At 39.2% G+C, this 26,217-nt stretch overlaps 2 protein-coding genes across 2 annotated transcripts in view; one reads left to right on the top strand and one right to left on the bottom strand.

The window, feature by feature from the left end:
* The window catches only part of LOC126183932 (RNA helicase aquarius), a 336,087-nt gene that overhangs the window by 286,283 nt on the left and 23,587 nt on the right, over window positions 1–26,217 (bottom strand). Inside the window, exons 3-4 of the mRNA XM_049926283.1 lie at window positions 14,147–14,303; window positions 10,203–10,409 (exon numbers count right to left, since the gene is read on the bottom strand). Of these exons, the coding sequence (XP_049782240.1) occupies window positions 10,203–10,409; window positions 14,147–14,303 (364 nt within the window). The remainder of the gene's footprint in view (window positions 1–10,202; window positions 10,410–14,146; window positions 14,304–26,217) is intronic.
* Window positions 1–26,217, top strand: part of LOC126183955 (probable G-protein coupled receptor Mth-like 5) — a 117,294-nt gene that overhangs the window by 67,808 nt on the left and 23,269 nt on the right. The gene's annotated exons all lie outside the window — the stretch shown is intronic.

The following is a 26,217-nucleotide window of genomic DNA, read 5'->3' as shown; positions in this document are numbered from 1 at the left end:
AGATCAAGCAGACACTGCAAACCCAGCAAACTATCACCCCATAACATGCCTACCAACAATATACAAAATATTAACTTCAGTCATTACACAGAAATTAATGACACATACAACCCAGAACAAAATTATAAATGAAGAACAAAAAGGTTGCTGCAAAGGAGCATGAGGATGTAAAGAGCAACTGTTAATAGATGCAGAGGTGACTTATCAAGCTAAAACTAAACAAAGGTCGCTACACTACGCATACATTGATTACCAAAAAGCTTTTGATAGTGTACCCCACTAATGGTTACTACAAATATTGGAAATATACAAAGTAGATCCTAAATTGATACAGTTCCTAAACATAGTAATGAAAAATTGGAAAACCACACTTAATATCCAAACAAATTCAAATAATATCACATCACAGCTAATATGGATTAAGCGTGGAATATACCAAGGAGACTCATTAAGTCCTTTCTGGTTCTGCCTTGCTCTGAACCCACTATCCAACATGCTAAATAATACAAATTATGGATATAATATTACTGGAACATACCAACACAAAATCACACATTTGCTATACATGGATGATCTAAAACTACTGGCAGCAACACATCAACAACTCAACCAATTACAAAAGATAACAGAAGTATTCAGCAATTATATAAATATGACTTTTGGTACAGACAAATGTAAGAAAAGTAGCATTGTCAAGGGAAAACACACTAAACAAGAAGATTATGTATTAGATAACCACAGTGACTGCATAGAAGCAATGGAAAAAACAGATGCCTTAAATATCTAGGATACAGACAAAAAACAGGAACAGATAATACAATTATTAAGGAAGAACTAAAAGAAAAATATAGACAAAGACTAACAAAAATACTGAAAACAGACTTGACAGCAAGAAACAAGACAAAAGCTATAAATACTTATGCTATACCAATATTGACCTACTCATTTGGAGTAGTGAAATGGAGTAACACAGACCTAGAAGCACTCAATACACTTGCGCAATCACAATGCCACAAATACAGAATACATCACATTCATTCAGCAATAGAAAGATTCACATTAAGCAGAAAGGAAGGAGGAAGGGGATTTATCGACATAAAAAACCTACATTATGGACAGGTAGACAATTTAAGAAAATTCTTTATAGAACGAGCAGAAACTAGCAAAATACACAAAGCAATCACTCATATAAATACATCAGCTACACCATTACAAATTCATAACCACTTCTACAACCCTTTGGATCACATAACATCAACAGATACAAAGAAAGTAAATTGGGAAAAGAAAACACTACATGGCAAGAACCCGTATCATCTAACACAGCCACACATCGACCAAGATGCATCCAACACACGGCTAAGAAAAGGCACAATATATACAGTGAGACGGAAGGATTCATGATTGCAATACAGGATCACAAACAATAAACACCAGATATTACAGCAAGCATATTATTAAAGATCCCAATACCACAACAGATAAATGCAGACTTTGCAAACAACAAATAGAAACAGTAGATCATATCACAAGCGGATGTACAATACTAGCAAATACAGAATACACCAGAAGACACAACAATGTAGCAAAAATAATAAATCAACAACTTGCCACACAACATAAACTAATAAAACAAGACATTCCCGCATACAAGTATGCACCACAAAATGTACTGGAGAATGATGAATACAAATTATACTGGAACAGAACCATTATAACAGATAAAACAACACCACATAACAAACCTGCAATCATACTCACCAATAAAAAGAAGAAATTAACAGAACTAATCGAAATATCTGTACCAAATACAACAAATATACAGAATATAACAGGAGAAAAAATTGAAAAATACATCCAACTGGCTGAGGAAGTCAAGGACATGTGGCATCAGGATAAAGTTGACACTATACCAATTATACTATCAACTACAGGAGTCACACCACACAATATCCACCAGTACATCAACGCAATACAGCTACATCCAAACGTATATATACAACTACAGAAATATGTAATTATTGATACATGTTCAATTACCCGAAAGTTCCTAAATGCAATGTAACATATACCGTACAGTTAAAAGGAAGTCACACTTGATCAAGATCCGTGTCACTTTCTATTTTTAACCAGACATAACGCCTGAGAAAGGAAAGATGATAATAATAATAATAATAATAATAATAATAATAATAAGAGAAACAAGACTTGGATTACTGCAGCTATAAAAATCTCTTGCAAACATAAAAGAATACTCCACATGTTATGTAAACAAAGTATTGACTCCTCCAACTAAAAGAATACCATAAAAACTACACAATTAGTGAAGAGTGATAAGACAAGCAAAAAGGATGTAAAATGATGAGTACATTGACAAATCCAGCAACAAAGTAAACACAATGTGGAATATCATAAAAAGGGAAAGGGGGGAAATGAAAGCTACACACGAACATAGAAATCCAACTCAACAATGATTCTATATCTAACCCTGAAGGTGTGGTGAACTCTTTCAACAATTTCTTCACGAGCATAGCTGAAAAATTGGTCAAAAATAATCCAACACAAACTACCAACCAGCAAACCAAAAATATCACACATGTGCAGAGTCAATTTTCATTACCAAAGTCACTGAAAATGATGTAGTAAAAGCCCTCAGAGACTTAAAAAATTCATATTCAGCTGGAATTGATGGTATCCCAGCAGCTGCAATCAAAAATTGTGTACACACAATTGCCAAACCATTAACTCACCTCTGTGACTATTCTTTCCAGGCAGATATTTTCCCTGAAGCTCTGAAATTTTCTAAAGTAATTCCTGTCTTCAAAAAAGGTGATAATAAAGATATGAATAACTACAGGCCTATCTCAATCTCATCCTGCTTTTCTTTCTTAAGTTTTTGAAAAAATAATGTACAAAAAACTGATGGACTTCATTGAAAAAAAAAAGATTTACTAAGTTTAGCTCAACATGGGTTCAGAAGCAAAAAATCTACTGAAACTGCAGTATATGATTGCATAAATCTGCTATTAGATCTGTTAGATAGAAAACAACCTGTAACAGGCATATTCCTAGATCTGTCAAAGGCTTTTGACACTGTTGGCTACAAAATATTGCTGGAAAAAATAGAACACTATGGTATCAGAGGAATTGCAAACAATTGGATTGCTAAATTCCTGATCAATCAGATACAGAGAGTCAGCATGAAATACACTAACAGACGAAACAACTCAATAACCGAAATCCTATCAAGTAATAAAACTGTAAAGCAAGGTATACCACAGGGCTCAGTATTGGGACCCCTAGTTTTCCTCCTGTATATTAATGACTTGAGCCTAAATGTAGATGCAAATAAAACAATAATATTTGCTGATGACACAACTGTACTCCTCAAAGGGGAGAATACAGATGCTGTGCAAAAAGCTGTGAACTTGGCCACTAAACAACTCAGCAACTGGGCTAAAATCAACAGATTAGCTATCAACACCAAAAAGACAGCTTCCATGAACTTTCACACAACACAAAATGCAAATTCCTCCCAGCCACTTGTCACTGGAAATAACCAGCCAATAGATACCGACACTGTTTATAAATTCCTGGGTCTATGGGTTCAAGATAACCTGAAATGGAATATACATAAAGGAAAGGTAAATGCCAGAATTAGTACTGGCTGTTATGCATTGAATGTACTGAAATCATGTGCTAGCATGAAAACATTAAACAGTGCGTACTATGCTTGCATACAAGCCCACCTAAAATATGGTGCGATATTCTGGGGAAATTCTCCAACTGCCCTGAGCACATTCAAAATCCAGAAGAGAGCAATGAGGATTATTACTGGGAGCAAACCCAGAGACTCCTGCAAACCCATCTTCAGAAAGTTGGAAATCCTTACACTGCCTTGCTTATACATTCTCGAGACTCTAAAATTTTTCAGAAATCACATAGTGCCAACTGACTCCAGAGTCGTAAAAAATAATGAAATACATAAACACAACACCAGGAAAAACTCAAATCTGCATGTTTTATGTACAAACATCAACTGTGTAAAAAGGGAGCTTTCCACATGGGCCTCCAACTGTTCAACAATCTTCCCACTAGTATTAAGTCCATTGAAGACAACATAAAATTTGGCAAAGCCGTGAAGTCATATTTGATGTGTCACTGTTTTTACTCTGTAAATGAATACTTAGAACAGTAATCTTGCTATTTGTGCTAAATTGAAAACTCTGAGCAATATAATACATTAGGATGCTATATGTTAATGTATGTTAACAATGTTAACTGATATTTTCCGACATCTGCAACACAGTGTGTACCATCAGATCATATGGAATAAATAAATAAATAAATAAATATGTCAGTATTTTGCAACTGTGACCTATTAAATTGGTACTTCAGTAGTATTCACACCTGTCAGCACCTGCCTTCTTTGTAATTCAAAGTATTATATTCTTCCTGAAGTCTGAAGGTGTTTTGTCGATCTCATATATCTTGTGTAGGGTGAAATAAACCAAATAAGTCACAGGGAATTCTGTTTACACATAGGTCTTAAGAGTGTTCTGTCAGATTCTTCTCACAGTATCAAAACCTCTTATCCCTTCACCTACTTCATCTTCTCTTCCTGTAATATTGTCTTCAAGGTTTGTTCCCCTTATGTAGACCATCTACATATTCCTTTCACCTTTCAACTTTCCCTCCTTTGCTTAGTAATGGCTTGCTCATGACATTCATAAAGCTGCTTCTGTCTTTTCTAAAGTTCTCTTTAATTTTCCTGCAGGCATTCTCCCTTCACTTGATTACTTACAACTGTCCTCTTAGCCACTCCTTCTTAGCTATTTTGCACTTCATATCAACGTCATTTTAAGTGTTTTCATTTATTTTCACTTGCTTCATTCACTGCATTTTTACACTTTCTCCTTTCATCAGGTAAATTCAATATCTTCTGTGATAACCAAGAATTTTTTCTAGGTATTTGTTTCCTTTTTTTTTTGGGGGGGGGGGGGGGGGGGGGGAGGCCTCTGTTGCCTTCCCTATTTCCTCTCGCAAAGCTACTCAGTCAATTGCTACCTAATACTTCCTTCGAAACTTGCAACAACCTCCACCTCTTTCAACTTATCCTGGTGCCATATTCTTAATTTCCTCGATTTCTTCAATTTTAATCTACAGTTCAGAACCAGTAAATTATGGTCACAGTCGACATCTAACCCTGGAAATGTCTTACAGTTTAAAATCTGGTTTTGAAATGTCTACCTTGCTATTGTATAATCAAATCTGATACCTTCCAGTGTCTCTAGATCTCTTCCACATTTACAACCTCCTTTCATGATTCTTAAGCCAAATGTTAGTGCTGGAAACGTCTTAACATTTTAAAATTTAGTTTTGAAATTTCTGTCTTGCCATTATAAAATCAATCTGAAACCTTCCAGTGTTCCCAGGTCTCTCCCAGCTATACAACTTATTTTGTGATTCTTATACCAGTGATTCAATTATGCCCAGCACAAAGTTTTGCCTGGTGACTTCCTCTTCCATTCCTTTTCCCCAGTCCATGTTCTCCTTTTTTTTTTTTTCCTTTTCTATCTTTTCCTACCACCATATTACAGTCACCCATACCAATTATATTTTCATCCACTTTAACAATATAAATAATTTACTTTATCTCATCTCATATTTGGAAATTAAGATGAAAATGTAATTGTGGTGAGTGAATGTATTTCAACAGTAGGAAATGAAAGAGAAGTAAAAATTGTAGGAGATATGGACTGGAGAAAAGGAATGAAAGAGGAAGTTGCCAAAGTTCTGGCAGCGGGGAGGGGGCAGATTAACGCATTAAAGCCTTCTATACTGTGTGGCCTGCATTTCATCTGCCTATGTCTAGGTCACCTCAAGAGAGAAAACCACAGATATTGTACTGGGATTGGCACTGTAAGACTGCTGACTTAACCACACACACACACACACACACACACACACACACACACATGTAGGTCTGGTTGGTTTACCGTGACATGATAGTGTGTGTGCAGTTTGAGGAGTACTATAAAATCTTCTCATTGTTCAGATTGCATCAAACTGGAATTAAAACTCAAGCTTTTGAAGATAATCACCACCTTCTTCATTGGTCATATCATGATAAAGTTGATAAAGTTTGTATTAGAAAGATTGAGTTTTAATTCCAATTTGATGCCATGTGAATAACTAGAAGATTTTATACACGCATATGCCACAGCATGAAACTTCAATGTCACTATGGAGAATAGTTACATATTTTTTTGGTTTCTTGAAATTCCCTCATAAATAACTACTAGAAACTGACTTCTGTGCATATCAACTTCTGTGTGTCTCCCATGAAACTTGATTAAATGAATTTCGATAAAATGTTAAGTGAAATGATTTTAGGAATGAGGACAATGACGGGTGACGTACTGCATATTCCATATAATTCATTTCATTATACAGGGTTACTCGGAAATTACTGTTACAAACTTTTAGGACTTTTAGAGGACAGTCGGTACATAATATTTTGCACAGGAACCCATGTCTGGAAAAACAGTTTCTGTTCTACGACAGTTTCAGTTCAGATGTTTACCCACTGACTTCTACTTGAGGAACTGAATTAGGTGTGACACAGTTCAATTGGTAGCTAACAATTCAAAAGGAAATAATGATGAAACATGTATTTATCATTTATGCAAATATGAATGTATGAACACTTTATGCATTATATGTTTACATTATTCTAAAATAAAAAGGAACCTAGTAAACTGTATGTACAGACCAGTACTGATGCATTATGACACAGGCTCGATGTGGTGACCACCACCACCACCACCACCAATGTTACAGAATTATACCTATGAAGCATGTTCCAGTACACACTCTCCACCCTACCTGATGCCTCTTCAATTCCTACTACAGTGACCAGAACTTGCAGCAGCAGATCTACCTCTGTCTCTACAGGAGTCAGATTTAAACTTTGCATACAACACCACAAGAAATAATATATGTCATACTGTCTACCCTATTGCATACCAGGTCAAGCAACTGCAAGACTTTTTCTCTTTCCCTCAGCAGGCGTGGATGCGTTACACATCATAGAAGAGATAGAGTAGTTTCTGGGCATGGATTCCTATTCAATATATTATGTACTCACTTCCCTCTACAAGTCCTAGAGCAGGCTGTTCCAGCTCGTCAGTTCTGTTGTGAGCCGCGGAGTGCTCCCTGCTCCAGGGAGCCGTGTCGCTCGCCGTGACCATTCAAGTGGGCCAGCACATGGCACAGCTGGTTGAAGCAGGCGGCAAGGCAAGCATTTTGATGTGCCGTTTGCGTCTTACAAGATCGACAACCTCATACTCTTAGCTGCTAAGATGTGGTGACATGCTACACCAGGAAATACGTTGTTCCGGAAATAAATAAGAAACAACTGTTTTACAAGAAATTGCATACTAAATTTATTGGGCCTCTGTAGCTTGACTTTTTTTTTTATTACGAGATCGGAAATATCAGGTGTCAAAGTGATCGCAGCGTTAATGCGGAGGATGACCTTCATTGTTGCATCCTGAAGAAACAATCGTTCCTTATTTTTACTCTTTTCATTGCTGAGAAAAGCTGCTCACAACAATACGTAGATCCAAACATGGACATGATCTGAGCGGCATTGTTGTGAAGCTTGGGAAATTTTTGCTGTAATGAACGATACCATCGTGACAAATTCAACGTGTTGTAGTACCTCTCTTTCAACAAAGTTGAATTTTGCAAATCAATAATCTCCAATTGAGGTGACAATGACAAGTCATTGGGGGAAACTGAAAAAGGAGTGCTGAACACCTTAAGTTCCATTTCCAAACTAGTGAGGTCTCGGAATCGTGTTTCAAACAACGTGATGAGCTGCTTTAACTTTGCTTGGTAATCGCCAAAAGTAGTACCTTCAGGTAGTTTTAAAGAAGCAAGATGATTGAAGAACATTAAATGTCCATTACTCATCTGCCTCTCAAATAAATTTAAGTTTTCCATGAACTCTTTGATCTGGTCGTGCATGTCAATGATAAGCTGCCCTTTGCCATGCAATGATAGATTTAAATTGTTCAGATGCATAGTTATGTCAGCTAGGAATGCCAGGTCTGATATCCATTTTATATCTTTCAGACAATGCATTTCTTCCCCTTTCATTTCAAGAAAAAGGGATATTTCCTCACGAATGGCAAAGAAAACATCAAGAACTTTTCCCCGACTCAGCCAACGAACTGTACTGTGGTAAGGTATATCCCCATACTTCGCTTCCATATCTTTCAGGAATCCTTTGAATTGGTGATGATTCATACCATGACACCGCACAAAATTCACACAATTCATGACATCTTTCATTACGCCACCTGGCTCTGCTGTTTCAGCACACAGTGCCTCTTGGTGAATAAAACAATGAAGAGTCAAAATGTCTTTCCTGAATTCGTCCCTGAGTTTATTTTTCAAATGAGAAGCAAAACCTTGATGACACCCGATCATTTGTGGTGCACCGTCTGTCACTACAGAATGGAGCTTAGCCCATGGCAAATTCATATTGTCCACTGATTCACAGAGCTTCAAAAATTTCATGGCCTGTTGCAGTGTAATCGAGTAGTACCACATCCAAAAGTTCTTCAGTTACTTGCAGCTTCATGTCGACACCACACACAAAGACTGCAAGCTGAGCACAGTCCGATATGTCGGTGCTTTCGCCAAGCGCTAGTGAAAATGCAACAAAGCTCTCCGGCTTTTTCCTGAGCTGTGTCTTTAAATCAGCTACCATGTCCAGGATTCGACGAGACATTGTTTGCTTCAACAGGCAAACCCCTTCAATTGCCTGCACCTCCCTTGGAAACAAACTTTCTGCAACTGCTACCATGCACGATTTTAAGAGTGGTCCCACCAAAAATGGCTTGCCACTCGTGGCAATGATGTGAGCGACCCTTTAGCTTGCTCGAATTGCAGATTCAGTAGTGTTTTCTCTGCTCTTATTCACCTGAAAATTATAAACGCATTACAGAACACGAACTATGTTGCATGTTTTGATACCCTCCATATTACAAAACCGTTTTTAAACTTACGTCTCCTGGTATGTCGTTCTTAAGCCTGGCTACCAGTTCTCTGAGTGCAATGCCTTCTACCTGATCATAGTGCGCTGCGTGAAGACGTGTATAATGTCGTTGTATATTGTACCTCTTCGAATAATTAAATACTATATGACATACAAGACACGGCGGATGACCATCCCTCTCAATGAATAGAAAGGTATCCTCCAATAGAGGTACAGGGTTCCTGCAGCTAGTGATAGCTGTCATTGAACACGGATTATTGCATCAGTTGCGGCTGCATGTGGCCAGGGGGCAGTGTGTTCGCTTTCCCTCTCCACGCTTGCTCCGAGCTGCCGCAGTGAGCGCTCCGGAGCGCTCAGGCTCCCTGGAGCAGCCTGTCCTAGAGGTTTGTAATGGGAATTTATGAATCCCCTGTCAATTCTGGTAGCAAATGGCCAAAGACATGAAATGAAACTTACACTATTAATGTGATTAATTTGTTATATGCCCGATAGAGCAGCAAATTACTGATTACACACTGAAATGAGGTGTACAAGAAGGCAGGAAAGAATGTCAGGATCACTAGGGATGCAACAAAAATTCATAATATACAAAAGAAAACTGATCATAGCCTTTATTTAAAGAAGCCACAGAAAACCAAACTCAGGATGTTTGGATAGGGTTTTGAGCCCTACTTCTCTCAATATGAACCCAGTTTGCTAACCACTGCACTATCTCAACTACATAGGTCTGTGAGGAAAGTATATGCAAAACTGTTAAGACCACTTTATGAATACCATTCTGCCTTTTATTATATTCCAGAATCTTTATGCACTTTTTTTTCAGAGACAGAAGTCAATGTAACACATTTTTATGCAGGGAAAAACTTAGGAAGTTCATAAACTATAGGCTTTCAGTAGAATGTAACAATATTATGAAAAAGATAGTAGCTACTCACCATACAGCGGAGATGATGAGTTGCAGAAAGGCACATCCTTTTCATAATATTGTTGCATTCCATCCTGCATTTTCCACGGATTGATTTTTCCTGAAGGCTTTCAGTAGATTGTTATACATTAAATGCAAAGTTCAGACAAAATTGTTTATAGAGTGTAATTTGTGTCAACTACATTCTACTAGCCAAAAGTAACTTACTTGTAGAAGGGAGACCCACATGGACAGAGAAACAAGTCTCTTAACCTGGTCTCGTATAAGTGCTACCTCCATACTATTAAAACAGTGATTGAGGAAAAGTAAAAGAGCTGTCTGTTCACGAAGACTTGTTGCTACATTTTCCATTATGCATGCCTCTAACACTTGCTGGAAAAATCCTGAGAAGTGATCAGGTCTCTTGCAGAAGGGCTGTGAACAAAATATCACATTATTTCAAGAACGTAAAAATAAAACAAAGTAATGTAAATTTAATCAAAATTCAGTGCAAGGTTCAAAATGACTGAAGTAACAGAAGTTAAAGCAGGAAATATATTTTATACAGGTTGCTAAAAAGAAATTTAAACACTTAATTATTCTTAAAATTAAGTATTTTTTAGATATAGCTGTTTACAAATTATTAGTTATCAAACTCAATTGTATAAAAAAAAAGTACTTTTGCAGGTAGAGTAATATTATCGTATCTATACCTCACAAGGGAAGCTCCCCATTGCAACCCCCCCTCTCCCCTGCTCCAGTGATAAGATGGCCCAGTGTATAGCCTGTCAAAAACTGAACATGGATAAAGCATGAAAACAGGGAGAAGGTGTACCAAACAGTGAAAAAAGAAGAAAAATAGAAAGCCAAGATGTCGTGGTTGTGTGGTCAAGGTATTGGTCCTGTGAAAGGGGAGATCCATGTTCAAATCTCCCTCGTGCCGCCCCCCCCCCCCCCCCCCCTTCTTTTATCACAAAATTATGAATTGTCTGGCTAGGCACTGATGTGTCTGTTTGTTGTGTTCAAATCAGGTCTGTGTTGTGGAGTAAAGCCCATCTGCAACAGCGAGGTGTTAAGGAAGGAACCTCCAGATGTGCTTTCTACTGTGCTCTAAGATGTATCTCTGCATTTCATATCAGTTATGCTTTTAGAGTAAGGACACACAAAAGCCAATTCACAAATGTGTTACATTACTTAAAGAATTTTTTGGTGGCAGAAGAAGAAGAAGAAGAAGAAGAAGAAGAAGAAGAATAAGAATTAAACTATATGTAAATTGAAGATGGAAGGGGGGGGGGGGGGAATACTGATGTAACTGCATTGGGACATTACTTGCAATCAGCAGTGATGAATGAAAATGTGTACCAGATCGAGATTTGAACCCAGCATCTCCTGCTTACTAAGCAGGACATGTCCGAAAGAACAGACACCACACATTAATGTAACTGATTTGCCTAGATGGGCAATGGATCCACCTTCTTCAGTGCAGATGCACCAGTATGTCTGATCTCCTGCTGGCGTCTCTGAGTAGTGAGCATGGAGGAAATGGACAGGGACTGTGGATAGGTGGCACTCGGTGGGCATGTGGGTTGGCCGTGATGCGTGCTGAGACAGTCCACACACCTGCAATAACAGTGTGTCCCTGATGGTGCAGTGGTTAACGAACCTGCCTAGTATGCAGGTGATTTCGGGTTCAAATCCCAGTCCAGTACATGTTTTTATTCCTCGTCGCTGATTCCACGTAATGTCCCAGTGCAGCTGACATCAGTAATTCCATCCCTTCCCTAATCTCCCCCCCCTCCCCCCTTTTCCACCTTCAGTTTATATAAAATGTATCACAGCTGTGGATTCCGCATGGTGTCTGTTCTTTCAGACATGTCCGAAAGTAAAGACACCACGCATTCAAAAAAATAATTGAATCACCTGACATTTCTAAAAACCATGTTTTGCACTGCTTCAGAAAGAACAGCCATATGACTGCTATTAATGCTAGTGCAGTGTGAGAAACCCTACTATTGCTACAGATCTGCATGGATACATATCAGCACATAGCCACAGTAATAATGACTTTGCATATACAAGAACACACAGATGCAGATAATTGCAGGCACATTTGTGGATATCTGCAGTTATAATTATTTTATAGTTAAAAGACAGGCCAATGTTGTTACATGATTTTTGTAAAATTGTTTTACTTGTCATCAACTAACATGATTGCATGAAGAGGAACTGCACATCTGCTGTAATGGTACCTGAAAACACGCAGTCCACACGTATTATTGACATGTTTGCAATGTCATGGTGTAGCATGAGTCTTTTCTATTGTTTGTGTTTGGCTGCAAGAGCTTTAGCTGATTTGGGATGGAGTACCACCATACTGGTTTGAATGTGCTGCAGAAGGACAGATGTGTTGGTATAATCTTGTCATTTTACAATCACAGCTTGTGGAAGATTGGAACATAGGAAACTAGCCATTTATTACTAATGCTTTGCGGAAACTCTGGAGCCTTAGAACTGAAATTTATTTTCAGTATTAAAAGCAACTTAACAGTACTCATTCCACGTCTGTGTAGAATTCGGCAAAATATTTTTGAAACTGTAGGTCTGAAACACAGCAGTCTTGGTAAGTGAAGAGGAGAGAAAACTGTGGAAGAAAAAAATGGAAGCAATTGAAATGTGAGTCTTAAGATGGAATATAAATAAATAAAGTAAACGCGTAGAGTATGAAAAAGAAGGTTAGTGGGACATCAGCTACGGCAGTAAAGGATGAATAACTTGGCAGTGGAAAGAGCCGTGAAGGAGAGGAATAGCAGGGGATAAAAAAGATTAGAGGATGGAAAACAGATCCTTGCGCTCACTAGACCTAGTAGGTTTGTATCTATCATAAGGTTAGCAGAAAAAAGGGAGGGAGACAGAGAGAGAGAGAGAGAGAGAGAGAGAGAGAGAGAGAGAGAGAGAGAGAGAATTCATAAGCATCAGCTAATTCGTATATATCATTAACATGCGTATTTGTTGTCAGATTTCCTTGCTCCTTTGTCTCAGGCACTACCAAAGTGAAGAAATACTTAAGACATGATGCACACCCACCTGATGCAAGAACAAGCTACATTCTGAAGATGCAAAATAGTATGAAGTCCTGGAACATTTCAGAATGAACGAAACTTCAAAACTAATGTTCTATGTCCTGATTTTCCATTCAATATTTCTGTTAATAATATTTAATAGTACACAATGCAACACTTGTCACCATGAGAAGTGTAGCACACTGATGTGATTAACATTATTGTGAATTAATATGTACATGACTAACTATGTGACTAACATTTGACAAAATGCAACATGTGACTATTTGTATCACACCTTCATTTAACTTTGCAATGGCACATTAATGTTCTGCAGAAGTTTTGAAAAAATTTAATTCAGTAATTATGACAATGTTATAATTCATGGAATGTATTGAAAAAATGGCATTCTTTGTTGTACTAAAATATGTTCATGATTGGCGGAGGTTCTTTGGGGGAGGAGACCAGACGGCGAGGTCATCGGTCTCATCGGATTAGGGAAGGAAGTTGGCTGTGCCCTTTAGAAGGAACCATCCCGGTATTTGCCTGGAGCGATTTGGGGAAATCATGCAAAACCTAAATCAGGATGTCTGGACGCGGGATTGAACCATTGTCCTCTCGAATGCAAGTCCAGTGTGCTAACGACTGCACCACCTCGCACGGTGTTCATGATTGGTCTCTGCAGTCTTATGTTATGAGACACAAATTATGTGAGACTGTTAATAAACAGATACAAAATTTCTTTCTTCCCAACAAAAGCCCTTAAACACAAACAAGGAACTTCAATTATCTGTGCCACTCTTAGATGCAGAAAAAATTAGTTTAAAATTGATATGACTAACAGTGAAATAGGTCCAACATTAATTTGCAACAAATTACCAAAGCCGCGTGCAGATTTAAACACCATTTCTCTTATCCACACATGCCTCTAGCTACTGCTTTTAAAGCAAATAACTTCCAAGAAAATAATGTGTTTCAGACATGTAGTCTTACTAAATACTTTTAGCGGTGTAATACATCATGCAGTTGACGTAACTTTTATTTTTTAAAATGATCAGCAAATTCTATCCATTTAAGACATCACTTACATCAATAAGTGTAGTTGTAACTCACCTGCCAAGCAGGTACTCTTTCACGGAACTTTTCATTTACCATGACAACAATTGACATCATATGTGCATGAGATGCATGTCCCGTTTTATAGTTTGGCCACAGATAGTTTTCCAAGTACTGGCTGAACTCTAGCATCATGATTCGCCGTATTGCAAAACTGTAGAATCCACAAATCAAAATTAATATAAAAGTTAAAATTTAATACAAAATCAAAATAACTTCTTTACAATCTGTAAGCGAAAATTGGGCTATAACATAAGAAAAAAAATTGTCAAAAATAAACAGTAAATCTCAAACCTTTGAGCTGAAGCTTCTTTAAGGTAGTGTTAACAGAAATTTAAAAAAAAAGCAGCAGATAGGCTGTGGAAAAGGGAAACAACTGGATAACTAATTTATCAAAAATAGCTCTGAGCACTATGGGACTTAACTTCTGAGGTCATCAGTCCCCTGGAACTTACAACTACTTAAACCTAACTAACCTAAGGACATCACACACATCCATGCCCGAGGCAGGATTCGAACCTGCGACCGTAGCGGTCGTGCGGTTCCAGACTGTAGCACCTAGAACCGCTCGGCCACCCCAGCCGGCAACTAATTTATCACCTAAATTTTCAAGTCACAAACAGCACACAATGAAACACATATGATACAAACTGAGAAAATAGTGATAAGCAAAAATACTATCAATATTTGAAGAATCGTCTTCTAAGAATGGTAAGATTTTAAACCTCAGTTGTCATACACACAAAACACTTTGCCAAAAAATACAAAAAGTAAGGAAAAAAGCCTATAGCTGATAGACTGAACAAGAAATTGAAGAAATGTAGGGTGAAATCCACACAGTTAACAAATTAGGGAGGAAGAATAGGGTTCAGCATTCCATCAATTATGAGGTAATTACAGAGAGCACAAGTTCACAAGTAGTGGTCCTTTTGAAAGGAAACGCACCATCATCAACCTTAAATAATTTACAAAAACAACAGTAAACATAAATCTGGACAGCTAGATGGGGATTTAAACTGCTATCCTCCCAAACGTAAGTATAATGTCTTAACCATCACACTACAATACATACAAGAATCAAAGTATATACTCTACTGCTGTCTGATGGTTAAACATGACAGAGAGCTTGCTGACTGCCTGTACTAACACCATTTCTTCAAACTGGTGACATGATGGAGTTAACTGAGTCCTTCAGAAAACATTAGATTAGATTAGATTTACTCTCATTCCAATTGATTTGTAGTGAGGTGGTCCTCCAGGATGTAAAACATCTCAGAAAACAATAATACATGACAAATATTTACAACTGAAACAAATAAGCTAATGTACCTTCCACAGGTCCCAAGTGGAATGATCGTCTTTTTTTTTTTTAATGAACACGTTATGAAAGAATCATTACATTAATGCACTGAATTCAAAATAAAAAAAGTTTTTTTATTTATAAGGTAATAAACATGTAATAGAGCTACTATAGTACTAATAATGAACACACACACGCACACACACACACACACACACACACACACACACACACACACACAAATCAGTTGGTTCTACTGAGAAATTCATCAATTGAGTAGAAGGAGTTGGCCACCAATAAATCCTTTAGGCTTCTCTTACACAGAATTTCATTGGTTTTTAAGCTTTTTATGGCTGCTGGCAGGTTATTGGAAATGTGTGTTCCTGAATAATGCACACCTTTTTGCCCAAGTGTAAGTGACTTTAAATCCTTGTGAAGATTATTCTTATTTCTAGTATTGATTCCATGAATTGAGCTGTTGGTTTCAAAAAGTGATATATTTTTAATGACAAATTTCATTAAGGAATAAATATAATGGGAAGCAGTAGTTGGTGTCCCTAGTTCCCTAAACAGGCTTCTGCATGATGTTCTTGAGTTCACACCACATATAACTCTTACTACACGTTTTTGTGCCCAGAAAACTTTAGCTTGGCTTGATGAATTAACCCAAAAAATAATCCCATATGACATCATGTAATGAAAGTAAGCATAGTATGCCAGCTTTTTCATTTTTATATCCCCTATGTCTGACACAATTCGCATTGCAAATAGAGATTTGTTAAGAACCTTTAGCAGTTCTGTGGTGTGCTCCTCCCAGTTGAATTTATTATCAAGCTGTAGTCCCAAGAATTTAACACTGTCCACTTCTTCTATCTGCTTGTCATCGTATGTTAGGCATATACTCGTGGGACACTCCTTACAAGTTCTGAACTGCATGTAGTGAGTTTTTTCAAAGTTTAGTGACAAAGAATTGGCTAGGAACCAGTGATTAATGTTCACAAATATTTTATTAGCCGATCTTATTAAGACTACACTTGATTTGATATTTATTGCAAGGTTTGTATCATCGGCAAACAAAACAAACTTGGCATCTGGTAATGTTACTGATGAAAGGTCATTGATATACACGAGAAAAGTAAGAGCCCTAAAATGGAACCTTGTGGGGACCCCACATGTAATTAGTTCCCAGTTGTGTGATGCCTGATAGCTTAATACACGTCTCTTTCCTAATAACACCCTTTGTTTCCTGCCAGAGATATAAGACTTGAACCATTTTGCAGTATTTCCTGTTACACCATAACATTCTAATTTACTTAAAAAAATATTGTGATTTACACAGTCAAATGCCTTTGACAGATCACAAAATACACCAGTTGTCTGGAATTTTTTGTCTAATGAATCAAGCACATTTTCACTGTTAAGTGTAGATAGCCTACTCAATATCAGAACCCTTTAGAAATCCAGACTGCGACTTTGACAATATGTTACAATATTTGTGATAAGATTATTATAAAGCCGATTGTACATCACCTTTTCTAAAATTTTTGAGATTGCCGGCAAAAGTGAAATTGGATGGAAATTTGGTGCCATTTCTTTATCTCCCTTCTTAAACAGTGGCTTAGCTTCAGCATATTTCAACCACTCAGGAAATATTCCACTGATAAAACGACTGGTTACACAGATAGCTTAATATGTTACTTATCTCAGAATCACATTCTTTAATTAACTTTGTTGATATTTCATAATACCCACTAGATGTTTTTGATTTTAAAGATTTTATGGTGGACATTATTTCTGCTGGTATAGTTAGGGTCACATTCATATTATGAAAGTTACTTGAAATGTCTGGTCTGAGGTATTCCATAGCAGCATCTACAGAACCTGACAACACCATCTTTTCAGTAACAGTTATAAAATGTTTGTTAAAAAGTTCTGTAACACTACACACATCTGTCACCAATGTATCATTTACTTTTAATGCTACTTGTCCCTCTTCATGTCTGGTTCTACCAGTATCCTCCTTCACTATTTCCCATATTGTCTTTATTTTGCTATCTAATATGACTATCTTTTCCTTGTAACATATTTGTTTTATGTTCATATTACAGTCTTTAATATTTTGCAGTATTTCTTGTAACATGCTATAGCATCAACATCAGAACTGTTTTGGATTGACAGATACAGTTTTTGTTTTACAAGATACCCCTAATTCCTTGAGTAATCCATGGCTTCTTTGTAGACTTTGCTCTAACCTTGGTTAGTTTTGAGGGAAAACAGTGTTCAAATAAGGTAAGCACTTTATTAGCAAAAGTGTTATATTTTTCATTCATGCCATGAGCACTGTAAACATCACTCCAGTGAATGTCTCTGAGGAGTATCCTAAAATAATCAATTTTTGTCTTATTGATTACCCTCTTGAGCTCAGATTTAACAGATTTTATATCCTGCTCAGTATTAACATTTAACAGAAGGAACTGCATGTCACGGTCTCAGAGGCCATTGACTATTGGTTTCGTAACATAATTTTGTTCACTGGACTATTCTATAAAGATACTATCAATGGCTGTTTGTGAGAAATTGGCTACCCCAGTGGGGAACTTTACAGTGGTAATTAAGTTGAATGATAGTGTTACTAACTCAAATGAGTTCTTATTGGGAGAGTCTTTAACGAAATCTACATTGAAATCACCAACAACCACTATTTCTTTGTTTTTAGGTGTTAAATGGGCCAGTACAGCTTCAAGGTGGTTTATGGACAGATTAAAGTTACCTGCAGGTGCTCAATATACAATTAATATTATGAAGGATTTTTTTGTGAAATTCTGCTTCTGTTGCACATGCTTCCATATGCTGTTCTAGGCAAAATTTATGAGTGTCTATGTTCTTAAATTTATGACAGTTCCTGATGAATGTGGCAACTCCTCCTTTCTCCATTTCTGCTCTACAAAAGCAAGATGCTAACCTAAATCCTGTAACACTTAAAAATTCTATACCAGTGGTCACATGATATTCAGAGAGGTAGATTATGTCAGCTGGGTTTGAGGACTCTAATTCATCTATGCAGATAATTAATTCATTAATTTTATTTCTCAGTCCTCGAATATTTTGATGCAATAAAGATAGCTGACATTTCACATTGACTGAGTTAAAAAGGGTAGAGTTGAAATATTTGTTGACTGTTGAAAATTCTTTACCAATAGCTGTTTATGCTGATGTAATAAGCTAGAATTATGTTTTTTGGTTTCTTTCTCAAACTGAAGGTTTGTCTCAGTCCTAACCTCTCTTAAAATGGTTTCTTTCTGACCTCCCTACCCTAAAAAAGGGTCTTTTCTGAACCCTATAATCATTGGTATTTTATCACTCATGATAATGCCTCCCCTCATTTAACTTTCCTGCTATTTTCCCAGCCAGTTTACCCTCCCCTTTCCTGTTGAGGTGAAGGCCATGCCTAGTATAATCCCACCTATTAAGAGAATCAACAGGAACCACACCAATGTGTGACCCTGCACCCGACATAAGCAGCCGCTCCAACTCCAAATTAACTACCTTGACAGAAGAGTTCAAATGAAGGTCGGTCATGGTGCCCAAGAACAGATACAAACTCAACACTAGTATGCTTTGATGCTGATGCAATCTTTGCCAGGTCACACTCTATACTGTACCCAGGATCTCTGTCAATACTATTACCTGCCCTACCCCCTACTGTACCCAGGATCTCTGTCAATACTATTACCTGCCCCACTCACTATAATCACGGTGTCTCCTTAGTGAAATCTTTGCAAAGTGATCCTAAATCTTCTGTCACCTGCTCCAGTCCAGCACTAGGTTTAACAAAAATTGGTGAGCTGGTATTCTGATCCTAGTTCGTCTTGCAAAAGTTGGCCAACACCTCCTTCATGGGAACTACCTAACAACAACACTTTCTTTCTCTTTACTTATCTCCCTACATCCTTACTTTTCAATTTGCTGCTGAAAGTTTGTTGTGCCCTGTCCACATCTGAAACTGCTTGAGGCTCACCAGCTTCTAACTGAAGCAACAGGTCAAATCTATTTTCCACATTCACCAGGAAGCTGTCAGACAAAGTTCTAGGCTGCCAACATGCCAAATGCCATTCAATGACGTGTAAGCACAGTGATCAATAGTGGACTGTTACCAGTCAGTGTTATTTTAAAGATCTCTATTATTCATTATTCTAATGATCATATCTAGAAAGTTTATGCTGTCATCTACTTGGTGCTCAACTGTGAACTTCATATTTTCATGGAAGCTATTGAACCAGTGGTTAAACACAACAAATGGAGTTCAACAAGTCGGACATAGCTGAGTACTGCCTAGAAAATGGACATAAAACACAACATGAAAAGACGAGAGGCTTGGCTCCTGCATCAACCTATGGAATTCCGTTATAAAGGAGGTGGCTGATATTATAACAAACAGCAGCAATTTTAACAGAAACAAGGACAATGACGCCACTACTGAGAATAGGATGGTTGGCTGGTTGGTTGGTTTGGAGATTAAAGCAACTAAACTGCACTGTTATCAGTCCCTTTTTCTTTAGTCACACAGCTCTCACATTAAAACTACATCCCAAAGGATGTCCTATTGCTTGAAATCTGAGGAAGGAACAAAATGGTTTAAACTATGTGTGTGAGCACACAGAAATAGAAAACAAAGTATCAAGCCAAAATTACAAACATTAATGAAAAGGAAAAATTGGTAAAAGGTGTTAAAACAATATAGCAGGTAGCTCTGGCCAGCTAATTGCAAGAATACAAAAGGATGAGCCAGCCACTCTGCAACACACTAAAATCCCCAGCCTAAAAACAAAGGCAAGAGAAACATAAATGATGAAACGTTGAACACCACATCTAACAGACAGCACCAGGGGGAGTGAGGAAGAGTTAAAATGCAGGTAGGATGAGGGCCTGAAAGATGAGGCCAAGCCGTCCACACTTAAATACAATGATAAAAACCCCGTTCACGGATAAAACTTAAAACTATGTTAGCTGTTCAGGCATTGTCACCTAAAAGCAAAGGGAGCGTGACAGAGACATTAAAAGTCCACTGCAGGGCAGCTAAATTTGGAAAGTCTAACAAGATGTGGACCACAGTCAAGTGAGAACCACAAACATACTGGGGTGGGTCCTCGTGATGTAGGAGCTGACCGTGAGTCAGCCAAGGATAGCCAATGCAGAGTCAGCAAAGGACAATGGAGTCTTGTGAGAGGCTTGCATGGAGGACCTCCACATATTCGTCGTCTCCTTTACCAAATGTAACTTATTCAGAAAAGCCAGGGAGCGCCATTCTGTATTCCAGAGCCCTAAAACCTTGCAGCATAATATCAACTGAAGATCAGATTCCGATGTGCCAATCTCCAGACTCAGTTTACGAGTAGCCTCTTTGGCTAATCTAACAGCAAGTTCATTTCCCATGATCCTGACGTGTCCCGCGGTGCACATGAAGACCACTGACTGCCCTCGTTCGAGGACATAAACTGACTCTTGGATGGCTGTTACCAAAGAATGGTGAGGATGGCACTGATCGAGAGCTTGTAAAGCGCTCAAGGAGTCGCTACAAATGAGGAAGCACTCCCCAGCACACGACAGATATGCTCAAGAGTGCAAGAGATGGCTATACCAGATCTGCAGTGAAAACACTGGAGCCATCTGGTGACAAGCATTATTTAGTGTGTCTTGCGAGCACAAGTGAACCCAACATTACCATCAACCATAGAGATATCCATGTAAACTAACTCTGAACTCCGGGAAGCATCAAGAATAGACAGAAAAACGCGGCAGAGAACCAAAGGATGAACTGAGTCGTTTGGGACTTGTAATAGGCCCAACTCAAGCTGTGGTCAAGGTATACACCATGGAGGTGTACATGAGTGGACCTGAAGGAGAGGTGGTAGAGGGAAAGACTCGGGTTCAGTGAGAAGGGACCAGACACGGACTGCAACTGTATTCTCCGATCTGGGCACCAATTGCAGAAGGTGGATTGCCATGTTAGGGAAAAGGAGACAGTAATTTGGGCGTTTAGACTAAATCCGAATGTGCGCAGTATAATTGCTAAGCAGTTGTCACATGATCTGCAATGGAGGAACCCTATCTTCCACAGTAGGCTGTTCACAGGGTTCGTTCAGAAAGCTCCTGCTGCAAGTCAAACTCCACAGTGGTGTATAGCGTCCAGCATCCGCAATGCTGAGAGTAATGCTGAACCATACACCAGGCTCCCATGGTCAAGACAGGACTGTACAAGGGCTTTGTACAGCTGCAACAGTGCAGGGAAATCTGTACCCCAGTCTGTGTGTCTCACGCTTCAAAGAATGTTAAGGTGCTATCAGCACTTTTGCTTAAGCTGACCAAGATGGGGAAGCCAGGTTAAGCAAACATCAAAAACCAGTGCTAAAAAGTGATGAGTGCACTACATTAAGGAAGAAGATGCTCATCAAGATAAAGTTGTGGGTGTGGATGAACCATACAACAGTAACAGAAGTGCATGACGAAAGTCTTGGAGGCTGAAAACTGAAAGCCGTGGATGAGGACCCATGACTGAGCATTTCATGTGGCTCTCTGCAGTTGATGTTCAGCGACACCAATATTAGGTGAGCAAAAGGAAAGGCAACCGTCGTCAGCAAAGAAGAAGGCTCATACTGAGGGCCGCACAGCTGCTGCGAGAGCATTAATGGCCACAAGAAAGAGTGAGACACTCAGTAAAGAGCCCTGAGCCCTGTATGACCCCATTCTCTTGCATATGGGAGGAACTGTGTGAAACACCAGCTTGAAGTCTGAAGGTGCAGAGCGACAAAAAGTTCTGCATAAGGATTGGGAGCGGGCCCCACAGGCCCACTCGTGTAATGTAACGAGGACGTGGTGTCGCCAAGTGGTGTCATAGCCTTCCGTCAAGTCAAAAAAGATGGCAATGACGTGATGATGGCAGGAAAAGGCCATTCAGATGGCAGACTCCACGTATACCAAGTTGTCAGTGGTGAAGTGACCTTGGCAAAAACCATCCTGAGACAGAGCCTGAAGGCCGCAAGACTCAACAATATCTAGTGGGGTCTTACCAGATTTTAGCACTGGATCAATGATACTTTCTTGGCACTGCAACGGGAATTCGCCATCACTCCAGAAGCGGTCGAAGACGGAAAGGATATGATGCTTGTAATCTGCTGACAGATGTTTAATCATTAGGGGACGGATGCGGTCTGGCCAAAGGGTTGTGTCAGGACAGTGTGCAGGAGCACTGAGAAGTTCCCACTCACTTAATGGAGTATTATATGGCTCTGGGTAGCTTGTAGTAAAAGATAGGTGTTGTCGTTCCATTTGCTGTTTGAGTGTATGGAAGGCGTAGTGGTAATTCTCAGATGCAGAGGTTCAAGCGTAATACTCAGCAAAATGCTCTGCTATTGCACCTGGGTCAGTACAGATAGCTCCATTCATGGAAATCCCAGGTATACCTGCAGGTATACCATAAAGGCACCTGTCTTAGTCCAAACCTGGGAAGGAGAGATTCCTGCTCCATGTGGTGACATACCGTTCCCAACACTCATTCTTCCATCTTTTGATTAGTTGACAGACCTGGGACCAGAGTTATTTGAAGGCAATGAGGTGTTCCAGTGATGGGTGCAGCTTATGATGCTGTAGGGACTGCCTACGACCTCTAATGGCCGCAGTGAGTTCCAGAGACCATCAAGGCACTGTCTTCCACTGGGTACAATCTGAGAAACAAGTGTTTGCCAATTCAGCTGCAGAAACAATGGTTGCAGTAACATTCTGTATCCCACATCAACGCTGCCATGTAATGGAGATTCAACAGTCATAGAAGTGTGAAAGCATCCGAGTCAGCCTTGGTAAGAGCCCATTTGGGCAAATGTCAAGGTGAGGGACGTTGGGGGAGGGACAGGAAGAATGGAAAGGGTCAATACCACACAAGTCATCATGAACTCTCCAGTGGATATGTGGTAGAAGGCCACAACTGCAAACTGAGAGATCAGTGGCTGAGCATGTGCTATGTACCACAATGAAATGAGTGGGGACATCTGTATTTAAGAAACAACGCTTGAGTTGAGTAAGTAGATTCTCAAAAGCTTTATCACAGCCAGTAATAGTGGTTCCATCCCACTGAGTTATAAGCAGTGATATCACCCAAAAGTAAGAAAGGTGCAGGGAGATGAGAAATTAGGGCAGCCAATACATTTTGTGATACTTCACTAACTGGAGGCATGTAGTCATTGCAAATGGTAATTTGCTGTGTTGTCCTCACCCTGACAGCTTCAGGCTCTAAAGTTGTTTGAAGGGGCACAGCTTCACTATAGACAGAGGTAAGGACATGTGTAAACATTCCACCTGACATCCTGTGACAGTCATTAAGATTTTTGTAATATCCCCAATATCTACAAAGAGTGAGGGTCCACATTGCTGGAAACCAGGTTTTCTGAAGGGCGACGTGGACATGGTTGTATGGGCGCACAACAGCAAGGTTTTTAGCGCCTGTGCAAAAACAGATTGAGACGAGTGTCAGTAAAATATACAAAACAGGAAGACAAAACAGCAAGTAAAACACAGGTAACAAAAGTTGAAAAACTGTGTATGTACCTGCACAGAAGCATGGAACAAAGTATTGCGTCAGTAGTAAAACATTAATGACACAGGAAGAAAGTGGTATAAGGAGCTAAAACAATATAGCAGATGAATGTGGCTGGCTGACAACAAGAATAAAAAATGAGAAGCCAGCCACTCTGCAACACACTAAAACCTCTAGCCTAAAAGTTTAGGCCATAGTCCAGACACACCACAAAACTTTAAAACCTTCATCACAATTTCCTCATCATCACTTAAAATAGAAGGCAGATCCCCACCAGTAGTTGCTTCTGCCCTTGCATCATGATATAAAATACACTCCGTTAAAATATGGCGCACACAGATGTGCACGCCACAATCATCACAAAAAGTGGGTCCTCTCGCCGTACTAAAAAGCTATGTGTGAGAGGGCAGTGCCCAATAATAAGATGCATGAGAGTCATTTCATCTTGCCTGAGCAACTGGCAAGAGGAACACCATGGCTGGGTTGTTGACTTCACCAAATGCAGCTTATTGGCCATCACTGCCAGCCATTCTTCATCCCACAACTGCATGCAATTCCTGTGTAGTGCAGAAACGACAGCCTGCAAGGGAATAGGACAGTGTGCCACATCTTGTCCTCTGCAGGCCTCTTTGACAGCACGATCAGTCTGTTCATTTTCCCCACATCCCTAAATGACCTGGCACCCAGCAGAATGACACATGCTTACCCTGCCGCTGGAGCAAGTACTGTTGGTCTTATATCAGCCGGACCAACTCAGCTGGTTACAGGTCCTGTAACGATTGTAAGGAACTAAGGGAATCAGAGCAAATGAGAAACCATTTGCCCCAAATACAAGACATCTGCTCCAGTGCCTTCAGAATTGCATGGAGCACCACTGAGGAAACGGTATATTCATCAGGAAGGCGAATCCTGATGGCATGGTCAGGGAACACAACAGAGCAGCCAAGGGAATTCCCTTGTTTCGAGCCATTAGTGTACACTACTGTGAAACCATGACGCATATCTAAAACTTTAAAAAACAGAAACTGAAATCTAAAATCTGATGTTCTCAAAATGCATCAGGTCGAAAATAAGTCAAGCCTCCGGAGAAGCCAAGGTGGAAATCTGCTCCCACCATGATGTAAAACATGAAGATCGGCCACATCCATCTCTAGAAGGCAATCCCATGCACGAATCCCAGTACCTCGTTGCCTATTGCCGGTTACAAAAGAGCCTTTCAAGTGCAGGCTGAGCAATGGTAAGGTAGGCAGGTGTGTATGGTACGGACATTGTTTTATACACCTGGCGCACCATAAGTAGCTGTCGCCTGACATGAAGTGAGGGGTCACCTGCCTCTGCACAGAGGCTTGGTATGGGGTTTGTTCTGAATGCCCCAACTGAATCCCTTCATGGTGCACCACATACAACATCTTTACATAAGAAGGTCTCTCAGACCCATACACCATGCACCCATAATGGAGTCAAGATCGCACAAATGCCCTGTAAAAGTGGAGCAGACAAGTCCTGTCTGCTCCCCATGTACTGTGACTAAGACATTTTTTAAATACTTAAAGCCTTAAATGACCATTTTTTCAGGTCCTTAAGATGTGGTAACCATGTAAGCTTAGAGTAAAATATGAGGCCCAAAAACCTCACCATGTCTTTAAAAGTGTCAACTCAGGAAAGTTTAAAATGGAACGAGAACGGTTAAAAAGAAGACACGCAGACTTCTGAGTGGAAAACTTAAAACCACTCTTCTGCACCCATTCATCCAAACTTCAAAGAGTTAGTTACAACTGATGTTTTGTCATTGCGAGGGTTGAAGAAGAGCAAAACACAGAGAAGTCATCCACAAACAAGGAATATTGGACAAGAATTTTCACTACAGACGTAATGCTATTAATAGCTATGGCAAAGACAGTCACACTTAAAACACTACCTTGAGGGACACTGTTCTCCTGCTCAATATGATCAGGCAGGATGTCAATGACTCGGTTTTGAAAATATCGTGGCGAGAGGAATAAAAATGGGAAGACAACCATGAAAACCCCCATTCGCGAAGAGGCTCCAGTGTAAGATGATTCCAGGTAGTATCATAGGCCTTCTCGATGTCCAGTAAGATGATTCCAGGTAGTATCATAGGCCTTCTCGATGTCAAAAAATGTACCTAGAAGGTGATGCCAGCTTAGGAAAACCTGTTGT

The sequence above is a fragment of the Schistocerca cancellata genome, chromosome 1, assembly GCF_023864275.1.
Source record: "Schistocerca cancellata isolate TAMUIC-IGC-003103 chromosome 1, iqSchCanc2.1, whole genome shotgun sequence".
Lineage (NCBI taxonomy): Eukaryota > Metazoa > Arthropoda > Insecta > Orthoptera > Acrididae > Schistocerca > Schistocerca cancellata.
This window is presented reverse-complemented; position numbering and strand designations above follow the sequence as displayed.